This window comes from Ailuropoda melanoleuca, chromosome 4, assembly GCF_002007445.2.
Source record: "Ailuropoda melanoleuca isolate Jingjing chromosome 4, ASM200744v2, whole genome shotgun sequence".
Lineage (NCBI taxonomy): Eukaryota > Metazoa > Chordata > Mammalia > Carnivora > Ursidae > Ailuropoda > Ailuropoda melanoleuca.
The window spans coordinates 3,636,146-3,659,380 of NC_048221.1; the positions used below are offsets into that span (position 1 = coordinate 3,636,146).

The following is a 23,235-nucleotide window of genomic DNA, read 5'->3' on the forward strand; positions in this document are numbered from 1 at the left end:
CCAGTTCCCCGCCGAGGAGGTGCCCAGGCTGCCGCCCCCGCTGGAGCCCCCAGTACTGGCCCCGGGCCCCGCGCCACCTGAGGAGACCCCCCCACCGCCACCTCTCAACGTCGTGCCCCCTGAGGCACCTGGCGAGGAGCCAGAGGTGAAGGCGCGCCCCATCATCCCCATGCTGTACGTGCTGCCGCGGCCCGGCACAGGGTGTGACAAGGGCCGCGTGTCCTGCCAGCAGGCCTTTGAGCACTTTGCCCAGAGGGGCCCTACCTGGAAGGAACAGGCGGCCCCCATGGAGCTGACGGGTCCCGAGGAGGATGGCGGAGCCGGCGAGGTGCAGGTAGGGGGGCTGCCGGCGGAGGGCCCTGGGGCTTGGGGGTCCCACCTGCCCCTGCTCCTGCCCCGGCCCTGCTCGTCTGCAACAGCCCCCACGGTTCATCACAGAAGTATCACCGTAGCTCCTGGGGCCTCGCGCCCATGACACAGGCCCGCCGAGAAGAGCGGGCCGTCCCCTTTGCCCCGGTGGGGCTCTGCGCCTGCGAGCCGTGCCCTCCGCACATGCCCCCGTTCTGCTTCCAGGCGCCGCCCACGTTCTCCAAGTTGAAGGTGGAGATCAAGAAGAGCCGGCGCCACCCCCTGGGCAAGCCACCCACACGCTCCCCGCTGATGGTGGTCAAGCAGGAGGCCTCGAGTGACGAGGGTGAGGCCCCCAGACCCTCTCCCCCACGCGGAACGTCAGACCGAGCAGCCCCTCCCTGCTCGGCCTGCAGTGCTCCCCGCAGCCAGGCCCCGGCCGCCCCGCAGAGACACCCCAAGGCGTGGCCCCCACCCCCATTTGCTCCGCTTCCCACCTTGGGGCGCTTGCTTTGCGCTGGTCCCAGGGCCTGAGACGTACACCGTGGCCTGTGAGGGGCAGGCTGCAGGTCACGGGGGCTCAAACCGCAGCCTACCACCCAGAGCCCAAGACCACGGGGGCCTTTACCTTCGTGTGCCTCAGTTTCCCTATCTGGAAAGCAGGGACTGGCAGTCCCGTGAGGCATTCTGCTGGGAAGGTTAATGGAGCCGATGCCTGGAAGGCGCGCCACGCGGTACTGAGCCTGTGCCGGGTGCTGGGAATGCTGAGGCTGGGTTATGGCCTGTGTGGCTGTTTGTGCCTACGTCCCTGCCACGCACCTGCTCTGACACTCCTCGGGAACCTCTTCTGCCCCTGCTCGACTGGTGAAAGTTGAGCAGACTCTGTTCCTGCCGCGAGCTCCCCCCACCAGGCCTGGGCTGCCTGCCCTCCGCCCCTGCCCCCCACTTCCGTGGCCCCTGTGGGTCCACATCCCTAGCTGGCCCCCGGCAGGCGAGGACCGCGCCTTCTCTCACGGGCTCTGCCGGGCTGCCTGGTACAGAGTAGGCTCCCGGGCCAGCGAGCGAGTGAGCCGGAGGCCATGCCTGTGCCCCGTGTGCCGGCCGCACCCCCGCATCGGGGTTTGAGAAATGGCTTAGAGTCAGAGGATCACAGGGCTGGGCGGGCCTGAGGACTGCCCCGCAGATGGGTCCTGGATCTGTGACCCCCATGCCCGTATGCGGGAGCAGCGCCGCAGCCTGTGACCTGACCTGACCTGTGGCCGGGCCGCCCGCCCAGCAGGGCTCTTCCTGGTGGCCCTTGGTGACTGTGGGGAGGTTGGAACAAACACGCTGTGGAGCTGGGGCCGGGATGCCGCTGAGAGCCCGAGGCGCGGCCTCTTGGGGAAATCCTGCTGAGCCAGCTTAAGCCTGTCGCGTAAGACGCATGTGGAGTTTACAGATGGTCTGGAAAGCACCTTCCATTCTGAGTCGGATTTGAGGGCTAGGGCAAGGAGGGGTTCTGGAGGCACCGGGGATCGCAGGGCCAGAGCCCCCAAGAGTAGGGGGAGCTCACGGGAGGGCCAGACGCAGCTGGAGCCCTGCAGGCCCGTAAAGGCTGTTGTATCTTGCATCATTTCCAGAAGGTGCCTCCAGGGCTTCCCCCTCCCCCACCCCGCGGGCCCCTCGGTGAAGCTGCGACTCTTTGCTGTGAGACCACTGGGCCCCGTGTCCCGGGTTCTTTGGTGACAGAAGGCAGGCCAGTAGTTCTTGTCCCCTGCAGAGGGCCCGGGCCTGCATGTATTAGGCCTCGAGCCAGGCCCAGCCTCCAGCCCTCAGAAGATGTGCACATCCATCCCGGGGGTCTGTGCCGACCACCTCCTCCCTCTCGGGAGTCCCGAGTCCCACACCCAGGACTCCAGGCCCCTGTCTGCTTTCTCTTCCCACCGTGCCTCGTTGGCCCCGTGGCTGTGAAGCTTGGCGCCTCAGGCACGAGTACCCCGGTTCTCGGGGTCGCTTCCTGCGGGGCCTTGAAGCTCAGCCCCGTGTCCTCAGGAAATGCAGTAATGACTGAGACATTGGGGGCTTGGGGCGTGGCTGGCTGGTGCGTGAGGCCAGCAGATGCCACCAGGACAGGTGACAGGCGAGGTGGGGGAAACGTGTTTTTGGCCTCCATCTTGCTAGTGACACTATGTCACCGAGTGCGTCGGAGTGACACCGCCTTTCCTTGACTCCCGGCCATGGCCCTCTCTCGGCTCTGTTGAGCTCGGGGAGCCTGAGCCAGACCCGCCACAGCAGGGAAGCAGGGACCTGTCCCCACCAATGCTCGCCGCAGGAATGGGCCCGCAGGGTGGGGAAGGCAGCTTCCTCTGGGCCTCCAGCCATGCCGAGGTTTCTCTCCGTCCCCTCCCGCCCTCCTGTTTTCCTCTAGAAGCCTTCCCTTTCTCCGGGGAGGAGGACGTGAGTGACCCCGAGGCCTTGAGGTCTTTGCTCTCCCTGCAGTGGAAGAACAAGGCTGCCAGTTTCCAGGCCGAGAGGAAGTTCAATGCTGCGGCCGCCCTGACCGAGCCCTACTGCGCCATCTGCACCCTCTTCTACCCTTACAGCCAGGTGAGCGCCAGGCCGGTGTCCGTCTGCGCACTGGCACTCGCTCGCTCCACCTGACGGCGCTCTGGGAAGGGTGGTGGAGACCAAGAAGCCGTTTGCCAGAGGACCCATGGTGGGATGAGTTCGGAGCCTGGCCTGAAGGGCGGCCTGTGGGGCGCAGGACCGCCGTGGGGCAGTGGGGAGGAGGGGGAGCCCGGGGCATTTTGGGGCACGTGAAGCAGAAAGCTCCCTTGGAAGGGCTGTAGGAGGAGCGAGCCTGGTTTCGAGTTTACCGGAAGGGATTTATCAATGGGCCCGGACTGGGGCAGCTCGTGCAGGGGAGGGGCCTGGCCTGGAGGTGTGCAGACAGCTGTCCTCAGGAGTGAGAGCAGCGTGGGGCTGGGCCCTGCTGGTTGGAGCCGAGAGGCAGACTGGGGCCAGGGCACATGCTTGGCCTCACCCAGCAGCTCGGACTTGTTCCCAACTGGGCCTCCCTCTGTCCTGTTTCCCCGGTTGGGGACTTGGCCGCTCCCCGCCCTCTGTCTCATGCTGTTAGCCACCAGGTCCTGCCCGCTTAACCTCTGGCTCCTCCCTGTGACCCCTTCCCCCACCCTGGCCTGCCTTCTAGCTCTTTCTTCCCTCCCCTGCCCTGGCAGGGGTCCTTCCTGTTGGTGCCTCACTGAGGCCCGGGAGTGTTCGGGAGGCCACTCCGGCCATGTGTTCCCTGGCTGCAGACTCCACCAGGGTCACCACAGGCCCCAGACTCAGTATGTTCCCACAGCCTTCCTCTGCCCTGATATCTGCCCCCTGCCACACACACCGTGACAACGTGCTCTGTGCTGACCCCCAGGGTCCCTCCCACCCACCTACGCAGCCCCCTGCCTTGCCAGACAGATTTCTCTTCATTCTTTGACTCTGCCCAGCTGCCACCTCTTCCATGAAGCCTTCCTGGGCCTGCTGTCCCCGGGCACACCACACCCCAGGCTCTCCCACCCACATCTGCTCTTGTTCCCACTCTGTGTTTATCAGCTTCTAGACCGTGAGTCTCTGGAGGACAGGGTTCCGTCTCGGCTGATTTTGGGTCCCTGGCCCCTAGCCTAGTGCCCACTTAACTGAGTCGCCCTGAGGTCTGGGCCCTGAGCCGAGGGCAGCATGCTTGTTTTAAAGGCCCTGCTGCTTCGCACTGCCTGGAGCGCTGTCTCCATGCAGATGTTGGCAAACAGGACAGAACATGGACATCTTCTCCAGGCGCGGCTGTCTTTAGTGCTGCTGGGAGTCAGGGTGCCAGGAACTCCAGGCTGAGATGTGAATCTCCTTGAGTCCAGTGGCTAAATTTCATTACGCCCACTTCTGGTGGGTTTCTGCTGTCAGAGCCCTTGGAGTCAGGGACCAGGCCTCACTTGTCCCATGAGGGTGACAGACATCATGCCTGCGCATTCTGTCTGCTTGGGAACCAGCCGGTCCCTTAACCTGAGGTGCCAGGCAGGATGCCTCCAGTGGAGCACTTCCCTCCCAGGTCAGGAGTGGTGCAGTCTTCCTGCCACTGCTCTGTGGGTGTCCAGAGACGGGCCTGGGGGGGTGCGGGACCGGGGTACTGTGGGCAGGGCGTTTTCATCATAATCTGTTCATGTGATGGGATCCAGGGGGCTCAGGACTGGGGTACGGCCTTTATGGGACATACGTCAGAGGTGGGGAGAACACTCTGTATATATTCACAGGTAAAACAGTGTCGGATCACGGTCAGGATCACAAGAACACACAGAGCAGGGGTGAAGGGCTGGGGGCTGCTGGTCTTGTGGGCGGGCCGGGCTCTAGAGCATACACAAGCAGACATCTGAATGTTCCTGGAAGTGGGAACAGTACATGCAAAGGCCCTGGGGCAGGATGGTACCTGGCTCCTGGGGTATTGGAGGCTGAGTGAGGAGGCTGGTGTGCTTGGAGGGGCATGGGGGCTCAGGACAGCGTCCATGCCAGTGTGACCCTGAGTGGGGGTTTTCAGTGGGGGCGGGACAGGGTCTGACTGTGTTTGAGGGGATCTCTTGAGGGTCAGGGTTGGGGGGNTGGGGGTGGGAGGGTGGGATGGGGGCAACTGCAGGAGAGAGTGAGGAGCAGGCCATGGGGGTATTTGGGGCCAGCAGAGGGCGTCAAGGGTGGCCACGGTGCCTGGCCTGCTTGGCCCGCGTCAGGTGGCCCGCCCGCCCATGTTGGACTCCCCACTGAAGGCAGCCCCCTCTTCCTGCAGTCCCTACAGCCCGAGAAGGAGGCTCCCCAGGCCTCCCTCGGGGAGGGTCCCTCGGCTGCTCCTCCTTCCAAAAGTGGCCAGAAGACACGGCCGTTGATCCCTGAGATGTGCTTCACCTCCAGCGGTGAGAACACGGAGCCCCTCCCTGCCAACTCGTACATCGGTGACGACGGGACCAGTCTGCTCATCGCCTGCGCCAAGTGCTGCCTGCAGGTCCACGCCAGTGAGTCCCGGGCTGGGCCGGGCTGGCGGCAGACCGCCGTGCGCTCTGTGGCCCCTCCCCAGGTGGCCCCCCTGCTTCACGCTGTGGCCCCCTCCCCGGGTGGCCCCCCCTTGGGTCTGCAGAACAAGCAAGCCCCTTTCCTCCGGGCTTCTGTTTGGGGGCGGTCCCAGTGCCTGGCGTCACGGGGTGGCCTTCCCCCTGGCTGATTCTGACAGTCCCTCTGAGGCCAGTCCTCCCCTCAGGGCTCTGGGCAGCAGCAGCAGGAAACGAGGTGCCCATCATCTCCTTTAAAAGCGCTGTGATACCATTAAAATCCGCACTTTGGGGCAGGGGTCAGAATCGATGGTAAAGCTGAGGTTCTAGAGTAGTCCAGGGGATCCCATCTCTCTGCCATGGGCGACCACCCTCTCCCAGAGCCTGAGGGCCCGACGTAGCCCGAGACAGGAAAATGGATGTCTGCCCCTTTCTCAGGCATGAGGGGCGGCAGGTGCGAGCTGGAGCTCCTGGGCCGGGAAGGAAGCTAGAAGCTCTCTGGAGCCGTTAGCCCCGTGGGCTGCCCAGCAGACGAGGCAGCCGTAGCTGTCTACACAGCCCCTGCAGAGGCCCGCCCAGAGCTCATCTTGTCCCCTGGCTAGGAGCCTGTTTGCTGCTCTGCCTTGCTGAGCCCAAGGTGTGAGACATGCTCCTGGGCGGGCGGGCCCCCAGGGGACGGCGGTGCAGGCCCAGGCCAAACCCCGCTCCTCGATGCTCTCTCCCCATTTCTAAACCAGGACCAAGGTCCTAAGCAAACCTGGATCCCCCAGAGCCTCCAGTTTCTGGTTTTGTGAGCAGCGATTGTGCCTGACCGCAGGGCCCAGCCAGCTCCGTGATGCCTTCTGAGCTGCAATAGCCGCAAGGCCCCCTTTCCATCATGTACAGCTCCGTGGTCACTTTCCCAGCTTTCCAGCCTCCCCCGGCCGGCAGAGTCTGGGCAGGGCCTCCAAAACTATACTGGAGACGGCAAGGGCTACCCAGCAGGGGCCCTGCTCTCCTTCCCCCCTACTTGAGTTCCAAATGAGGCACTTCCAGACTGTTCCTGCTGCGCGCAGTGGCCTGGATTCAGGGAGAGAGAGCAGGGAGAGCAATTGCCCTAAATGCTGCCGCCGAATTCCAGAAGGCCGTCGACTCTGCATGCGGCCTGGCGACAGATGCTGCCCGTCTCAGCTGCTCCCTCCCCTGTCTTGCAGGTTGCTACGGCATCCGCCCTGAGCTGGTCAATGAAGGCTGGACGTGTTCCCGGTGCACGGCCCATGCCTGGACTGCGGTAACTCACCCCTGCAGCTGGGTGGTGCCCTGAAAGCCGTGGAGGCCTGGGGGTGGGGGTGGGATGGGTGGTGGGCCTTGGATGCCGGCTCTGGCCTGGTCCCCAGGGTGACCTCGGGCTGGCCGCCTCGCCTCCCTGGGTCTCGGTTTCTTCAACCTTGGCAGCGAGGGGGTGGAGCCCAGTGTACCCCCCAGCCCTGGCCAGTCCCTGCCGTGGCCACTAGTTTGAAATGTAAAGACCGCGGGCAGGGGCCGGAGCAGGCCCCAGGGCAGAGAGGCACCAGCCCTGCCCCGCACCCCCTCACCGTGTGGTCGTTTGGTTCCTGCAGGAGTGCTGTCTCTGCAATCTCCGGGGAGGAGCCCTGCAGATGACCACTGACCGGAGGTGGGTGGCAGGGTCTCCTCCTGGGTGTGTGGCCTTGGGCCCAAGGCGTGTGGGGGGACCAGGAGGAGCCGCTGGCCCAAAATGTCCCTTAAGGTCCTGTAAGTCCCCATCAGCCAGCGGCGCAGAGGTTGTGGGGGGCAACAGCTATGAGATGACCCCAGGGCCCAGGGGCGGGGTGCACCCGTGAGTCCTCACCCCAGCCTGCCCCCCTGCCCCCCCGCCCCCCACCAGGTGGATCCATGTGATCTGTGCCATCGCTGTCCCCGAAGTGCGCTTCCTGAACGTGATGGAGCGCCACCCCGTGGACATCAGCGCCATCCCCGAGCAGCGGTGGAAGCTGGTAGGTGCCTGGCACTTTGCCCCAGGGGTGCAGGGCGGTCGCCCGGGAGCCAGAGGCCGTTGATTGCAGTTTGGCCAAACCGATGTCTTTTCAGAGGCGCAGCAGGCCCCTGGCTTCTGGGGTCTCTGTGCAGAGATGTCCGCCGTACAGCCAAGCAGCGTGTGCAGTTCATGCCTTCCCGTGTAGGGGAGGCTGCCCTCCCCCTGCCCTGGGCTTGTGTAATTACCGTGAGCTCGGCACTCAGACAAGCCTTCCAGCGCACCGGGCAGCGTCACTAACCGTGGCACGCTGTCGCGGCAGAGCGCGCGGCTTGCTCCTTGTGCGTGACAGAGCTTTACACACACTGACCCTCCACCGCCCGGCCCCCTCCCCGGGCCCCTGCAGCCTCCCTTCTGCTCTCTGCGTCCGGGAGTTGGACTCTGAGTGGGGTCATGCAGGATGTGTTCTTCTGGGCGTAACAGTCAGTCTGCGTGCTTGCCGATGGCAGGATTTGCTCCTCCTGTGGCTGAGTAATATTCCATTGTGTGGACACTCCCCGTCTTCGTTCCTCCCCTGGTGGATGCGGGGCTGTTTCTGTGTTTTGGCCGCCGTGGACAATGCTGCCGTGAACACGGGCCGGCAGATACCTTCCGGAGATGCTATTTTTATTTCCTTTGGGTAAACGCCCTATCACGGAATTACTGGATCGTATGGTGGTTCTATTTTTTGTAACATTTTTTAAAAGTAATCTCTATACCCCACTCGGGGCTCGAATGCACACCCTGAGACCAGGAGTTGCGTGTTCCACCTCCTTAGCCAGCAGGCGCCCCCGATGGTTGTATTTCTCACTGTGTGAGGCCCCTCCGTCCTGTTCACAGAGCGGCTGCACCCATTTGCACTCCCGCCAGCCGTGTAAGAGGCTCCCCTTTCTCCACGTCCTTGCCAACACCTGCTGTTTCTGGTGGTGTTGACCTTAGCCATTCTGACAGGCATGAGGCGGTATCGCATTGTGGTTCTGGTCCGTATTTCCCTGCCGATGAGGGACGGTGAGCATCTTCCCCCGTGCCTATTGGCCACCTGTCGGTCTTCTTTAGAAAAATATCTGTTGAGGTCATTTGCTAATTTTTAAATTGGGGTTTGCTCTTTTTTTTGCTGCTGAGCTGTAGGAATTCTGTAGCTGGAATTCTGTAGCTGGCCCCACTTCCCTCTGCAAGGAACGCACAGCTTGCCTCGGGTGGAGCGTGGTGTCGAGGGGCTCCCACCGCTTCCTCTCACCAGTGATGGTCACCCTGGGGGAGCCCCTGGGATGGCAGGCGGGGTGGGCGGAGTGTGACTGTGAACATGCCACCGGCCAGCCACATGACTTTGGACAGATCCCTTGGCCTCTGCGGACCTCGGCCTTCCCATCTGTACGCTGGGCGGCCATGGCCTCCTGCCTGGTGAGCAGTAACTGGGCCCGACCACCCGGCTCGGGCTGAGCTGTCTGTGCACTAGCTCCTGCTCTCAGGCCCGTCCTTGCCGTGACTTCACGGCTTTGCTGCAGACACGTGTGGGGCTCTGCCAGGGACGTGTGTCGTGGCACCTGACAGCACCGGCCACTTTACCCAGCTGGTTTATTTGCCGGCTGCCGGGGGCGTTCTGAGCGTGCTGTTCCTCCAGGCTGCGGGCGGGCAGGAGGCAGAGAGGGCTTCGGCCAGCAGGCCTTTTGGGGAGTCCTGTGGGGACATGGCGCTTGGAGCCCGCAGGTGCAGGGCCACCTGGCAGAACGGGGCAGCCGGAGGGAGACCGTGTGGGAGGGGTGGGGGGCCTTGGCCGCAGAGCATGGGGCAGCTGGCGCCAGCCCTGCCGGGGGCGGACAGGTGATTAGGAAGAGGCCGGTGGCCTGCAGGTGATCCTCCAGGAGCGTGGCCATAAAAGGCTTCATTATTCAGGTGGAGGGATGGTGCGGCGCGCCGTGCCCGTGATAGATCCTCCCTCCCAGACGCTTTATGGATCATCTGACATTTCCAGCTTGCAGCCTCTTCATTACCAGCACTTGTAACGATGAATTAAAAATCCTTCTACACGAGGCTCACTTGTACTGCCTAATGGAGCCTCGCAAGGAAGCCAGCAGTTAACTCCTGCTTGCCCAGCTGCCCGCCCACCTTCCAGGGCCACATGCTGGCCACAGGCTCAGGGATGGTCACTCCTGGTCATCTCCGTCCGTCTGTCCCCATGACTACCTGCCTCTGGCCCTGGGCGCTGCAGGTGTCCTGGCTAGCGGGAGCGGCCCCGTCCATACTGTGGCTGAGTCCAGATGAGCTTTCGGGTTAGCCCGATCCGCACCCATGCTCCCCCTGTCACCAGGCTGGGATAATCCCCAGAGGAACTTTGAGGTCTGGTGGGGTCTCCCGAGTGGGAAAGACCAGCTTGTGGGGGTGGTGGAGGCAAGGCAGGTGGGGGGCAGGTGCTTTGAGTCCGTTCTGCCCTCCTGTCGGCCCTGCTTTGAGGTGGAGGGGCTCACATCAGCCAGCACGAGGAGGGAGGCAGGCATCAGCCAAAGCAGGGTGGTGGGTGGGCATGAGAGGCAGGCTGAGGACATGGGACCTGGTGTGCGTGTGTGATGGGAGGAGAGTGCCTGCAGGTGGGAGCAGCCTCCCAAAAGCCAGCGTCACACCCTCCTGTGGCCCCGGGCCCCCCAGACTGCTGCTCTGCACCAACGTCTGACGCACCCTCTGCACCCCCTTCTGCAGCCTCCAGGGGAGACCCAGACGCCCAGCACCAGGGGCTCCTGACAGATGGCGCGGCGGGGGCCTGGCCCGCGTTCTCACTGGTGCGGAAGCTCAGAACGAGGGGTCACTACCCGCGGGCTGAAGTGCTTTGTGCCGTCAAGCGTAGCCATCGGGTTCCCCCCGGTCTCCACTGTGGGGCCGGCCCAGCTCTGGCCCCGGGGGGTGCGGCAACACTGCTTGATGCCCCACTGGCTTTGTGGCGGGACCTCCGCTCCCTGCCCTGGGGCTGCTGCGAGCCTCCCCGCCAGTGCGAGGAGGCCTGGTGCTGGAGGGTTAACGCCGCCGCGCCTGCGGTGACCGCGCCTGTCCCTGCAGGCTGGCGGGATTAGGTATTGACAGTTTAATAATGAGATCTCATTGCCATCGATCGCAGTCCCGCCGAGCTCCTGCGGCGCCCTTTGCTGCGCTGCTTATCTGGCTTTTGAACATGGTTTACAGAGTGATAAAGGCCGGCTTAGTAAATGCTCAGAGTGATGGCGCAGCGGGCCTTGGGGGGTAGGGCTGTCCCACCTCCCGGACTCGGGCAGTTGGCGGGGGGAGCAGCCTCGTGGAAGAGGCAACAACACGGTGCCTTATATTCAAAATTAAGGTAGAATTTCCCATTTTAAAGTGTACAGTTGAGTAGCTTTTAGTACATTTCACAGAGTTGGGCAACCATCACCATGTTCTCGTTCCGGAACATTCTATCCAAAAAGAAACCCCGTCCGTCCCCATCAGCTGTCACACCCCCCCTGCTCAGCCCCCAGCCCCCATAAGCCCCCTTCCCGTCCGTGGAGGAGCCTGTTCTGGACGTGTCACACACATGGACTCATGCCACGTGGCCTTCTGTGTCCAGTTCCCTCCCTGAGTGTTGTGGGCTCAGGGTCCGTCCACAGGAGCAGTACCTGTCGGTGACTCGCCCCTGTTTGTGGCCAAGTGAGGCTCCCGTGCATGGCTCTCAGTGCCTGTTTCAGGCAGCTCTGCAGAGAGGGTGTGTGGAGAAGGATCCAGAAGTGCTCTGGGGGAAGCCACTGGCTGGGTTTGGGGGGCTCTCCCCCAAGGTCAAAACCCCCGGCCATGTGGAGCTCTGTGGGCTTTGCCCCCCATGCCTCCCCCCACTCCACCCGTGGGGACCGCTGCCTTCCAGCCCTGGGTCTCGAGGGCCATCCCGGGGAGACCTCCCAGCCCCATTTCCTCTGCCTGTGCCCCCCCAGAAGTGCGTGTACTGCCGGAAACGGATGAAGAAGGTGTCGGGTGCCTGCATCCAGTGCTCCTGTGAGCACTGCTCCACCTCCTTCCACGTGACCTGCGCCCACGCCGCCGGGGTCCTCATGGAGCCTGACGACTGGCCCTACGTTGTCTCCATCACCTGCTTCAAGCACAAGTCAGGGAGCCACACCGTGAGTGCCCGGCCCGCCCCCGCCCGCCCCACCGCCGGCCGCCTGCGCCCTGACACAGCCGTGTCCCCGCCACCCCAGGTCCAGTTCCTGAGGGCCGTGTCCTTGGGCCAGATGGTCATCACCAAGAACCGCAACGGGCTGTACTACCGCTGCCGGGTCATCGGCACCAGCACGCAGACCTTCTACGAAGTAAACTTCGACGACGGGTCCTACAGCGACAACCTGTACCCGGAAAGCATTACCGTGAGTGGCGCGGGGCGGGCGCGGGAGCAGGGAGGTGGCCCGAGGGGCTGCCCGGGACCCCTGCAGGGGAGACGCCGCCTGGTTCTGCGGACACAGAGCCGAGGGCAATCGATTCTAGAAAAGCCTGCAGCCGGGGGGCCCCATGCACCCAGGCCCCGGCACCCACACGCTTGCCTCAGGAGTTGAGGCCCAGCATGCCACCTGCCTCCTCGCAGCCAACACCTAGCAGTTAGGACGGATGAGTGTGCCAGGCGTGGCGTGGGGGGGGCGCTAGCGACCCACCGAGGCCAAGGGTGCCTGGGGCCTCACCTCCTGCCGCCTTCTTCCCCTGCAGAGTAGGGACTGTGTCCGGCTGGGACCCCCGCCCGAGGGGGAGTTTGTGGAGCTGCGGTGGGCGGATGGCAACATGTACAAGGCCAGGTTCATTTCCTCTGTGACGAGCCACGTCTACCAGGTGAGCGGGCCTAGGGGGCAGAGGGGCGGAGGGGCGGGTCCTGGCCAGCTCCTGCCCGCCCGGTGTAAATGGTCCGGGCTTGTTGCATCTGTAAGCTGGAAGGGTCTCAGTTGTCCGGTGTTTTCCCCATCGAGAGGTCTTCCCGGGTGCGTGCGTGGCAAACAACATACGTGGTGTAAAATTTACTGTGATGAGCATTTTTAAGTGTACAGTTCAGCATCCCTGATTTTTTTTTAACCTGGATAGTTGTGAGTTTCTTCCCATGATTGTGGAAGAGAAATTACTTAGCAGCCTGAAATCTTGGAAGAAAATCACCCACACTCCAGCCGCCAGAGTTGACGGCCGCTCACCCGCGGCTGTTCTGCTTTCTCCTGTATTCGCCAGCACCCGTCTCTCTATCACACCCCGACACCCCTTCTCCTCTCGCTGCCTTTCCACGATGAGTGGGGCCACCCCTGAGAACTACGCCCCTTTGCAGGTGGAGTTTGAGGACGGGTCCCAGCTGATGGTGAAGCGTGGGGACATCTTCACCCTGGACGAGGAGCTCCCCAAGAGGGTCCGGTCGCGGCTGGTAAGTGGTGTGGCCCAGCCAGGTGGGGGCGCTGTCCCCAGAAGCCTTTAGCAGCCCTCAGGGAAGGGCCCGTCCGAAGGGGCTTGACCTCCCCTTGGTCCTGCTCCCAGGGAGGGAGCCTCGTCCGTGGCGGCAAGGACAGCTTGCAGGGCTGGTGACAGCCCCGCCAGGAGGACGCAGCCCCGCAGGAGCCCGGCCCCCGGCCACTGTGCTCCATGGCAGCCACTCGAACACGATATCTGCCTCCGGAGTTGGCGGCGTGAACATAGCCGCTTTGGCAAAGCTCACCCCCTTGCCAAGGGGTTAGCGAGGCCTGGGGTTGAGAGACGGTGACTGGCCTTTTCTCCCAGGCCTTTTGCGGTTGGCTTTCTTTCATGTTTAATCCGAAAGGCAAGGTTTTGAGGATCAGGCGACCGTGGCGGTTGGTGGATGACCTCAGAGTAAGAGCTGGTGCGGTCGCACTGCTGGCCTCAGACCGAAGGTTCCCGTGGGGAAGCACGGGGCTCGCCGGACCCAGCCTGGCTGGGCTGCTCCTTGTAGCCGCTGTCTGGTGGGACAGACCAGGCTCGGGCCGCCCGCTTTCCTGGGGGCTGGGGGCTGGGGGCTGGGGTCTGAGGGTGGAGGGCCCCTGTCCCCGGGCCCTGCCTACTGGGAGGCTCACACGCAGGACTGGGGGTTCATGCAAAGGCAGGAGTGCTGAGCAACACCCCTGGCGACCGGTGTCACTCTCAGAAGGTCACTGGATAAGGGACAGTGGCTCAGGGACTTTGGCCCCCAGCGGAGTGGGCGTGTGCCCCGCCAGGTGCCCAAATGGAGCCCCTGTGTCAGTCTCTCGGGGCTGCTGTCATGAAGCCCCACATCTGGGGGGCTTACGGTACAGATGGCATTTCTCATGGTTCTGAAGGCTGCACCTCTGAGGTCAAGGTGTGGGCAGAGTTGGTGGCGGGGACCGTGGCTTCCGGTTCACGGATGCCTCCTTCTGGTGTCCTCTCGTGGCTGGAGGGAGAGGGAGAGTTCCGTGGGGTCCTTTTGATTTAAGGGCACTGACCCCATTGCCGAAGGCCCCCCACTTCCTGATACCGGCACCTCGGGGGAAGGGCTTGGACAGATGAATCTGGGGGGGACGCAGACCTTCCGTCCACAGCGCCGCCCCGCTAACCCCTGTGCTGTCTGGTCTCCTGCAGTCGCTCAGCACAGGGGCACCTCAGGAGAGTACCTTCTCGGGGGAGGAGGTGAAGGCCGCCAAGCGCCCGCGGGTGGGCACCCCGCGCGCCCCCGAGGACTCAGGGCGGAACCCGGACTACCTAGCGTTCATGGAGAGCCTCCTGCAGGCGCAGTGCCGGCCCGGGGCCCCCTTCTAGGACAGCCGGCTGCCCGGCGACCCCTCGGCCCAGCAAGGCAGGCGGCGGCGGGCCCTGGCGTTTGCTTGCTGTGAATTCCCGTCCTCGCCTCCCCCGGCCCCAAGAGGCTACCTCCGTGCGCGAGGCCGCCCCGCTCTGCGGCGACAGGAGCGAGCAGGACACCGGCGCGCGGCCCGGACTCAGGGAGCAGGGCCACGCGGGCTCTGGGGGGCTGGCCGGGGACTCGCGCCACCCCCACCACTCAGATTCGTAAACCACGTAAGCTCTTCTTCTCGAAAAGGTGCTACTGCCTTGCCTGCCTCCCGAGCAGCCTTTGAGATTGTGACTCCTGTACATACGTCACCTTTGTGAGGCTCTTTCTAGAAATACCTGTTGTTTAAAAAAAAAAAAACACGAGAAAAAAAGGAAAACAGAAAAGGAAAAAACCCGCAAAGTTGTTTTCTAGATTTGTGGCTTTAACAATGAAACAAAACAAAACAAAAATGTTCTTTTTCTCAGAACCAAGATACGCCGAGGGAGATGAAAGCATCTCGGTTTTTTTTGTTGTTGTTTTAAAACCTCGCTCGTCTCTGCGAGCAGCAGGGAGGTGCCTGGGAGGCCGGGCAGGGTGACTGGGACAAGCGTCGGCCTGTCCCCCCTCTCCCTGGGCTTGGCGAAGGTCTGGGCGGCTGGCCCCGCCTCCTTGACCAGCGCCCGCCCCCCGTTGCTCTCTACACCGACAGGAGGAGGCCGGCCGTGCCCTTTGGGGGCGACCGCTGGCCGTGGGGGTCCAGGAGCCCCCCTCCGGTCCGCGCACGCCTTCGCAAAATAAATACTCTCTCTTCTGGTTTGCTCCATCTTTTGCTTCTTCCCCTCGTGAGAACCACTGCACGGCTGAGGCCTCCAGTGTTTGCAAACGGGCTTGGTGCCCACAGAGTGTCCCCAGCACTGCCCAGGCCGTCCGTGGGCCTCCCAGCAGGTGCGTGGCTGGCTGCCTTTGGCCGTCAGGAGAGGGAGGACACGGGGCCACGCAGGACTCCCAGGTGGCCCAAGTCCAGCCGTTTCCCTGTGTGGGCGAGTTCTGTGTCCCCGGGCTCTGGCCACCCAGGTGCCCCCTGCGTTGGCTGCTGTCCCACGTGTGCAGGGTCGCCCGCTTTGGTCCCCGAGGGGCCGGCGGCACCCTGTGTCCCATTTGGGAAGTGTGGACTTGTGTGTCTGGGGGACAGCAAGAGAGAACCAGACCCGCCTCCTGAGAGCTGTGGGTCAGATTTATGAGAGCGTGCCTGTGAGGGGCTTGGGACCCCCGCCCCCTGCTGTCCTGCCCAGGGACTGACAGCATAATTTTGCTTGTGTAAAAAAAAAATTAAAAAATAAATAAAGAGTGTTCTGATGGTTTCCAGGCCAGAAAGAACTATTATAAGGAGAACGGAAAGAATGTAAATGAGCCGAGAACCTTTCATTTCCTTGGTGGGGGGCGGGGGGGCAGGTGCCCCTGGAGCGGGGCGGGGGCCGGAGGTCCGGAGGGGAGTCAGCCGGGATGTGGGGGTTTCCCTCTGCATGCAAGCCCCGCCCAGATGCGGCACTGTGTTCATATGTAGTTTGAAAATGCTATTTATATTGTAAAGAGAACAAAAAGAAGCGAGCTGGCCCTCTGGGTCAGAGGAGGGGGCCAGACCCAGGGGGTCTTTCTGGGTCTAGGGTGACGGCAGACAGGCTGCGGCTCGGCAAAGGGGAAATGCACATTTCCCCACAAAGGTATATCCGTGTCTATGTACAAAAACGAGAAACAGAAACACCCACCCACCCTGATTTTTCTCCCACCCGAGATTAAGGATGCGCTGTATTTTTGCCTAATTTCCCCTGCCTCTAGGTTCATAATGAATTAAAGGCCCGTGAGCGCTGTCGTGGCGGTGTCTTCATTTCTGGGGGGGGACTGCTGGGAGGCGAGAGGGCATTTCTCGGGGGGGCGTGCTGGGCCACCTGCTGCCAGACAGAGCTGAGGGGAGGCCTCCCCAGGGTGGTGCAGGTGGGGGTGCGGCCTGGCCCCTCGGCTCCCGCTTCCAGCTCCGGATGAGGCAGTCTCTTCCCCGGTCCTTGTCTGTCCGCGGCTTGTGTCCCGCAGACCCCTCCCCGGAGGCTGTCGGGCTCCACTCACAGGCAGGCTGGGGGAAGCGGTGGCTGGGGCAGCAAGTCCCCTCTGAAAGACAACTCTGCCTTTGACCCCTTGCTTGTCCAGGGCGGGTGGCCACCCTCCCACTGCCCTCCTGACCACCCAGTTCCAATGGCATCCGAGCCAAGGAGCACGCCAGACCATGGGTCTCCCAGGCCCGGGATGAGATGGGGCCCCTCCCTTCATGAGTGTGCCACTGACCCCGCGGGTCCTGAGTGTGTGGTACCAGTGTGGCAGGTCTCATCCCCGTCCTCATGGAGCCAGCAGGACTCAGGGACGCAGCTGGTAAGTATGGCTCAGCAGGCGAGGTAGAAAGAGCAGAACAGGGAGAAAGGAGATGATGAAGTGTCAGCAGGCATGGTCTGTGCACATGCAAAGGCCCCGGGGCAGTACCAGGCCTGGTGTGTTGGAGGCCCATGTGGCTGGAGCAGAGTGGGTGAGGGGGAGAGAGAGGAGGGGAGAACGGGGAGGAGATGGGGACGGGTCGTGCGGGACCTTGGGGACCCCAGGGAGGACTTGGGCTTTTACCTTGAGGGAGGTGGGAGCCCTGGAGGGCTGTGGGCAAAGAAGGGCCCACCTGACTGGGGTGCTCATGGGCGTCCTCTGGTGGCCGCTACAGGGAGGCCGGACTGGGGCGGGGGTGGGGGGTGGGATGAAGGCAGGGCTGTGCTGAGTGCCTGGAACAGTGGTTTTGCCACAAACAGATGGGGCAGGCCCGGGGCAGGGGAGACCAGCTTAGACCTGAGCAAAGACACCGCAGGTAGACCCACGACTGGAGACGCTGGTCTGGGGACAGGGGAGGGCGGACCGTGGGGCCTTTAGGCAACGCCAGCGTGCGGATGACGTATTTACTGGATGCTTGACGTGGGGACCTGGGACTGGGCCCTGGGGAGCTGGTGTGGGACAGTGGGGGCCCCAGACGGGGTGCCCATCTCTGGGCCTCGGTTTCTCTCCCCAGTGTGGTCGTCCTTGCATGGCAGTTGCGCCCTGAGCAGCAGTTTCCTTGGATAAAATCAGCCACTGCAGCCCTCATCCTGCTTCTCAGACCCTCCTTTTCAGGGAGCCCCTGCCTGCAGCATCCTCTCAACAGCTCCAGGACTCAGTTTCCCCATCTGCTACAGGGACCTCTGTGGCCCTGACTGGACAGGTCAGCATCGTCCCCGGAGGATCCTCCCGGGGGCCTGGCAGCCACGGTCTGTTCTCAGCCCCGGAGAGGGTCTGGCATAGCCACAGAGGGCCCACTGCCTCCCCCACTCAGTCGGGCAGCCGTGCAGAGCCCATGGGGGTCCCGGGCACCCTGGGTGCCGGGCCCTGTGCCAGGCCCTGGAGAGAAGCCCGAGGACAAGGGAAAGACAGCTGCTGCTTCTCTGGAGTTTGGGGTTCAGGAAAGCAGGGGGACCACAAATACAGCTTTGACACGTGCCTGCACAGACTGGAACAGGCAGAGATGCAGGGGAAGCTGGTGGTCACCGAAACCTGTTGGAGACGATATCCAGGACACTCTTCTGGGAGGTGATGTCTAAAGGATCTGACCCCTCAAGGGACAGCCCATCAGGAAGACTCGGGAAAGGTGCCCGACGTGGTGAGTACACTGTCCTAGGACCAGGTTTGGCGACCTGTAGCCTCTGGGCCAAGCCTGGCCTTCTCCCTGTCTTTGTAAATAAAGCTTTATTGGCACATAGCCATGCCCATTCATTTCGTTATCATCTGGGGTGGCTTTTGCCTACAGCAGCAAGGCTGCCCTGCCTGCAAAGACAGACATACTCAGCATCTGGCCCCTTACTGAAAACAAATGTGTTCATCCCAGACGTAGAGTGGGCGGGAGGCTGCCGTCACTATGTCCCCTCTGGGGGCAGCCCTTGGGGCCCAGATCCATCTCATCTCTCAAAGGCCCCCAGTTAGGCCACCTGCACCCTAGCCCCCCACCCCCTCCAGGAGCATGGTAGAGAGAGAGGCTTGGACCAAAGACCCTCCACCCATCCATCATCCACCTGCTGGGGGGCTCTGGCCTCAAAGCCTCTGCACCAAACCGTGGCCCGTGGCCAAGCCCTGCAGGCTGCCCCCCGCCCCCCAAGTGACCACCTTTGGCAGAGGACAGCAGACAGGCCTCCATTGACCTCTGCGGTCTGGGACCCCTGCTGTCACTGTTCGTGGCTTTTATGATGGTGTTGGAACCTCTGCGCGGCCGCTCTCCCCCCAGTCTTGTCGCCAGCCTCCCCCCGCGTCCTCCAGGCTGCCCGCCACCCCTGCGAGGCCCCTCGGGAACAGAGAGCCACAGCCACCAGGGAGAGCAGCCTCCCAGAGACCCCAAGGCCCCAGAGGCTGGGCACAGAAAGCGGGGCTCACAGCAGGAGGGACAGGCCTTGGAGCGCTGGGGGACACTCGCCGGTGAGCATTATTTGTAGATGAGATCTACTTTGTGCTTTTGCTCCATTAACAAAGAAAAGAATTATTTGGTGTCTCGGACAGCCCAAGGGGCGGCACTTGGCAGCAGGGACTAGGCCAGGGAGAGTGAGTGTCCAGATGCCCGGCGTCCCCTCCATGTAGCTTCCATCCTGGCCACTCAGCAAGCGACAGGGACAGATGACTCCCTCCCGGCAGCCTGCATAGGGGAGAGGCAGGGAGGGGCCTCTCTCTCTCACCCCACTAGCCCCAGCAGCCCTTCCGAGTGGCCCCTGCTGGCCCCTGGACACTCGCGGCTCTGTTTTCCCAAATCAGCTTCCTGGGGTCGTGGTCACCAAGGACCATGAACTGAGTGGCTTAGAACAGCAGACATGTATTCTCTCAAAGTCCTGGGGGCCAGTTGTCTGAAATTCTGGTGTCGTGGGCCCCCGCCCCGCTCCCCGGGGCCTCCCAAGGAGGATCTTTCCTGCGTCTCCCTGCTTCGGTGGCCCCAGTGTCCCTTGGCTTGTGGCTGCATCGGCACATGACCGCCTCCCTGTGTATCTGTGTCCTCCCTGCTCTCTGTCTCCCGTGTCCATCAGCCTTTCCCTTGTAAGGGCTCCAGGCGTGGGCTTTGGGGCCACCCGGGTAGGGCAGGATGCTCCCCTCATCCCAAGACCCTTAACTACATCCGTGAAGATAATTTTCCCAAATAAGGTCGGAGGCACTGGGAAGTAGGGCGGGGTGTGTCTTTGGGGGCCCCCAGTCAAGCTGCTCCAGCATCCCATCCCCCGCCGAACCCGGTGGTCCCTGCTCTAACTGCCCAATCCCCCCACTTGAGTGTGAGCCCCGTGCATGTAAGGCCCTGCCACTCTGGACCCAGGGCCTGGCAGGGGGATCTTCGAGTCCCGGGGTTGGCAGGGGGGCTCCTGAGAGCCTTGGGAGGTGGGGCGCCTACGGGGGCAGGTGGGAAAGGGTCTCGAGAGATGAGGCGTGGGAGAGAGTAGCAGGGCAGGCGGGCGGCCTCCGGGCATGCCCTTTGGAACAGCTCAGACGGACAGCACCATCCTGGGCCACGCACCGCGCACGGTAGCTGGTTAAAATCCAGCAGGACGTGCTGGGAATCCCGAAACGGAAAACCACGTGGGCCCAGCTGTGCTGCCAAGGGTGTTTTGAAGCTGGTGTTTTGACTGGATACCGTTCGCTTAATAACAAAGCTACCAGGCGCCCGGGTGGCTCAGTTGGTTAAGCATCTGCCTCCAGCTCAGGTCATGATCCCGGGGTCCTGGGATCGAGTCCTGTGGGCTCCCTGCTCAGCAGGGAGCCTGCCTCTCCCACTGCCTGCTGCTCCCCCTGCTCATGCTCTCTGTCTCTCAAATAAATAAGATTTTTTTAAAAAATTAAAAAAAAAAAAACCAAAGATACCTACACACCGACTCTGCACGCTAGTTAGAAAACCATGTCCCCGCAGCTTCGCCCTTCCGGAGCTGCGTTATGTAAATACAGGGTTGGACACATGCATAAAGTAATGGTCCATGATGAGGGCCAGGTCTCTCTCCATCAGAGAAAGAAATCATAAGGAAGTCAAGGGCTGGGAGGAGCTAGAATGGACCTTGTCCTGGGTTGGAATTAGGACTGTCGGGACGAACTCGTGGTTTTCGTACATGGAGAGACCATAGGTGTGGACAGATGGATGGGCACCACGGACAGGCGGGGGTGTGCATGCGTGGGTGCCGTGATGCCCGCAGCCATGAGCACCCTTGGCGCCCAGACTCTGGCTTCTAAATACCATCCTGCCATATGAGGAACCGGAGCTCCTCGGGAGATCATCCACTGTATGCCTGGGGCAGGGAACACACAAGATAAATTTGAGCATCCTGTGTTGGCAGCGAGCAAGGAAATAACTGGAAAAGGACACGGACGCCTGGAAAGGCCACTTGCAGGAGCCAAGGCCAGAACAGCTGGAACCACAAACTCAGGGATGGTTTTGGACTCTAACCTATAGAATAAAATAAATATCCAGACTCCTGAAAATGAATGAATGAATGAACGTGAGAGAAAGGCTAAGGACAGCTCTTCCTTGCAGATCCTAATTACTGAACGGAGGAGGGAAGAGAGGAAGGGCGTTTACTTTCAGGCCGCTTGCATGCAGCCATCCGGCAAACGCTGATGGAGCGCCTTTCTCATCCTGGCTCCTTTCCAGGGGCTTGGGCTGCCCTGCAAAAGAAGACAGGAAAAAAAATAAACCCCCCCTGCCCACAGGAGCTCACAGCCTCTCAGGGGAGGCAGATGGGGGCTGGGGGGTGAGTTTATGTACGGCATTCAGGGTCTTGCTGAGAATGTGACATCTGAGCAAAGACGCAAAGGAAGTGAGAGAGTGAGTCGAGTGTACATCGAGGGGATGAGAGCTCCACGTGGAGGGCACGGCCAGTGCAAAGGCCCTGGGGCAGTACCAGGCCTGGCATGTTGGAGGAACATCGAGGAGGCCCGAGCAGCTAGTGCAGAATGAACAAGAAGGACAATAAACAAATGGATTAAATATTTATTAAGGGCCTACTGGTTACCATGGCTTTAAGAAAAACGAAACGGGAAAATGATAGGTGATCAGGAGGGGCTATTTTGGCCACAGATGCAAGGTAGGCTTCACTGAGGAGGTGACATTTCAGTAAAAACCAGAAGGAGGTGAGGGAGTGAACTAGGTGGAGATCTGGAGGAAAGGTGTTCTTGGCAAAGTGAACAACACATGCAAAGGTCCTGGGGCAGCACTGGGTCTGGAGTGTTGGAGGAGCAGCAAGGGGACCCATGTGGCTGGAGCAGAGTGAGGGGGAGAGGAGGAAGGGAGGGCAGGGAGGGAGCTGGAGACAGGTCCTGCAGGGCCTTGGGCCCCCACCCACTCCACTGGGAGGACTTGGGCTTCCCTCCCCCACCCCGGGAGGTGGGAGTCCTGGAGGGCAGAGGAGGGCGGGACCCGATGCAGGAGCGCTCAGGCGCCCTCTGGTGGCCGCTGTGGGAAGGATGGAATGCCGGGGTGTGAGGGCAGGAGCTTAGGGTCGGGTTGGAGGGGACTGCACTGGTCCGGGCAGGAGAGGATGAAAGCAGAGAAAGGACCATTCTTCACGGTTGGCAGCGCGGAGGTCCCTGCCGACCCTGAAAAGGGGCATCAGGGTGGAGCAGGGGAGTGAATGTCTGGTTGGGGGCAGGGTCCACATTTTCAAACACAGAATTACCTGTTTGTTCTTTGGTGAAAAGTAACCACTATGCAATTTTAATAAATCAATCAGCTATTAGTGGGCACTAGGAGTGTCTCTGGTTTTTCCCAATTAGGAGCCACGCTGCAGAGAAGCAGGTTGGTTTGTGGGTTTTTTTTACAATTTTATTCATTTATTCAAAAGAGAAAGCACAAGGGGGGAGGGGCAGAGGGAGAAGCAGACTCCCAGCTGAGCAGGGAGCCCGATGTGGGACTCGATCCCAGGACCCTGGGATCATGACCTGAGCCGAAGGCAGACTCCTAACCGACTGAGCCCCCCCGGGCGCCCCGAAGCGGATATTTGGTACTCACGGGTATATGTCTCTCTGAAATACGTTCCCTTTAAAGGTGTGGGGTGGGGATTGCTGGGTGGAAGCATCTGGACTTTTAATTCCTTCAGCCAGGTGACCCCCTTGTGCCCCGTGCCCCGCTGTGCGATGTGGGTTAACGCCACCTCCCAGACCTCCCGGACGGGAGCTGTGACCCGGCCAGTGGCCTTTGTCTACGGGATAGGTCTACCATGGCTGCAGCATTCCTTCCCCTTCTAATGAGTTGAGCATCCTTTCACATGATTAAAAGCTTTTTGTCAGAACTGTCTTGAAACATATTATTTAAAAAATTCCCCAATGACCGTTCCCGTCAGAGAGAGGGTTGATTTGATGTTCAGTCTCTCTCCACGCTATATCCATCCCGCTCAGCATCACTCGCTGAGCCCCAGGTCAGGGGCCACACCCAGGGCGACTCTTCTCTTATTTGGTTCTGTGAAATTAGAAAATCCAAGCCCATAATTACTGTGCAGCGAGAGTAGTGGTGAGCAGCTGGTGGCGGGACGTCAGCTCAAACTAGGACCCAGAACACACAGAGAGGTCTTGCCAAAGACCTCTTTCTTGCCGTCACCCTGCAGGCTAGCGCAGGGGTGGAGTGCCACCAGGAGTGGCAGCCACTCCGCACCCCGACTTTGGTCCCATTGACTTGCAAAGAATCCCACATTTGGGTATTTGGGTCTGCGGAACATTTGGGTGCTGTTTTAAGATATACGCCCTGGGGCGCCTGGATGGCTCAGTCGGTTAAGGGTCCAACTTTTGATTTTGGCTCAGGTCATCTCGGGGCCTGGGATCGAGCCCCTTGTCAGGCTCCGCAATCCGCTTGGAGTCTGCTTCTCTCTCTCCCTCTTTCTCCCCCTACTCGTGCTCTCTCTCTCTCCCAAATAAATAAAATCTTAAAAAAAAAAAGTCTCTCTCTCTCCTTCTCGCTCTGCCTCTCCCCCCCCAAAATATATATATTCAATGATGAGTCC

The 23,235-nt window shown here is 61.7% G+C and overlaps 1 protein-coding gene across 1 annotated transcript; it reads left to right on the plus strand.

The window, feature by feature from the left end:
• The first annotated feature begins 6 nt into the window (after positions 1-6).
• Positions 7-16,043, plus strand: LOC100467443 (lysine-specific demethylase 4B). The gene is made up of 12 exons (XM_034657572.1): positions 7-334; positions 574-694; positions 2,756-2,934; positions 5,153-5,375; positions 6,602-6,678; positions 7,007-7,062; positions 7,294-7,402; positions 11,346-11,531; positions 11,610-11,774; positions 12,109-12,228; positions 12,707-12,799; positions 13,984-16,043. Exons 1-12 carry the CDS (start codon positions 170-172, stop codon positions 14,158-14,160), a joined length of 1,671 nt encoding a protein of 556 aa, XP_034513463.1. The 5' UTR covers positions 7-169; the 3' UTR covers positions 14,161-16,043.
• The last annotated feature ends 7,192 nt before the right edge of the window (positions 16,044-23,235 follow it).

Bases quoted from the DNA above. Each gene is read 5' to 3' on its own strand.
- LOC100467443 (XM_034657572.1), top strand. From the start codon at position 170: ATGCTGTACGTGCTGCCGCGGCCCGGCACAGGGTGTGACAAGGGCCGC. The intron at 7,403-11,345 runs GTAGGTGCCTGG...GTGCCCCCCCAG, and splicing joins CCGAGCAGCGGTGGAAGCTG to AAGTGCGTGTACTGCCGGAA. The intron at 12,229-12,706 runs GTGAGCGGGCCT...GCCCCTTTGCAG, and splicing joins TGACGAGCCACGTCTACCAG to GTGGAGTTTGAGGACGGGTC.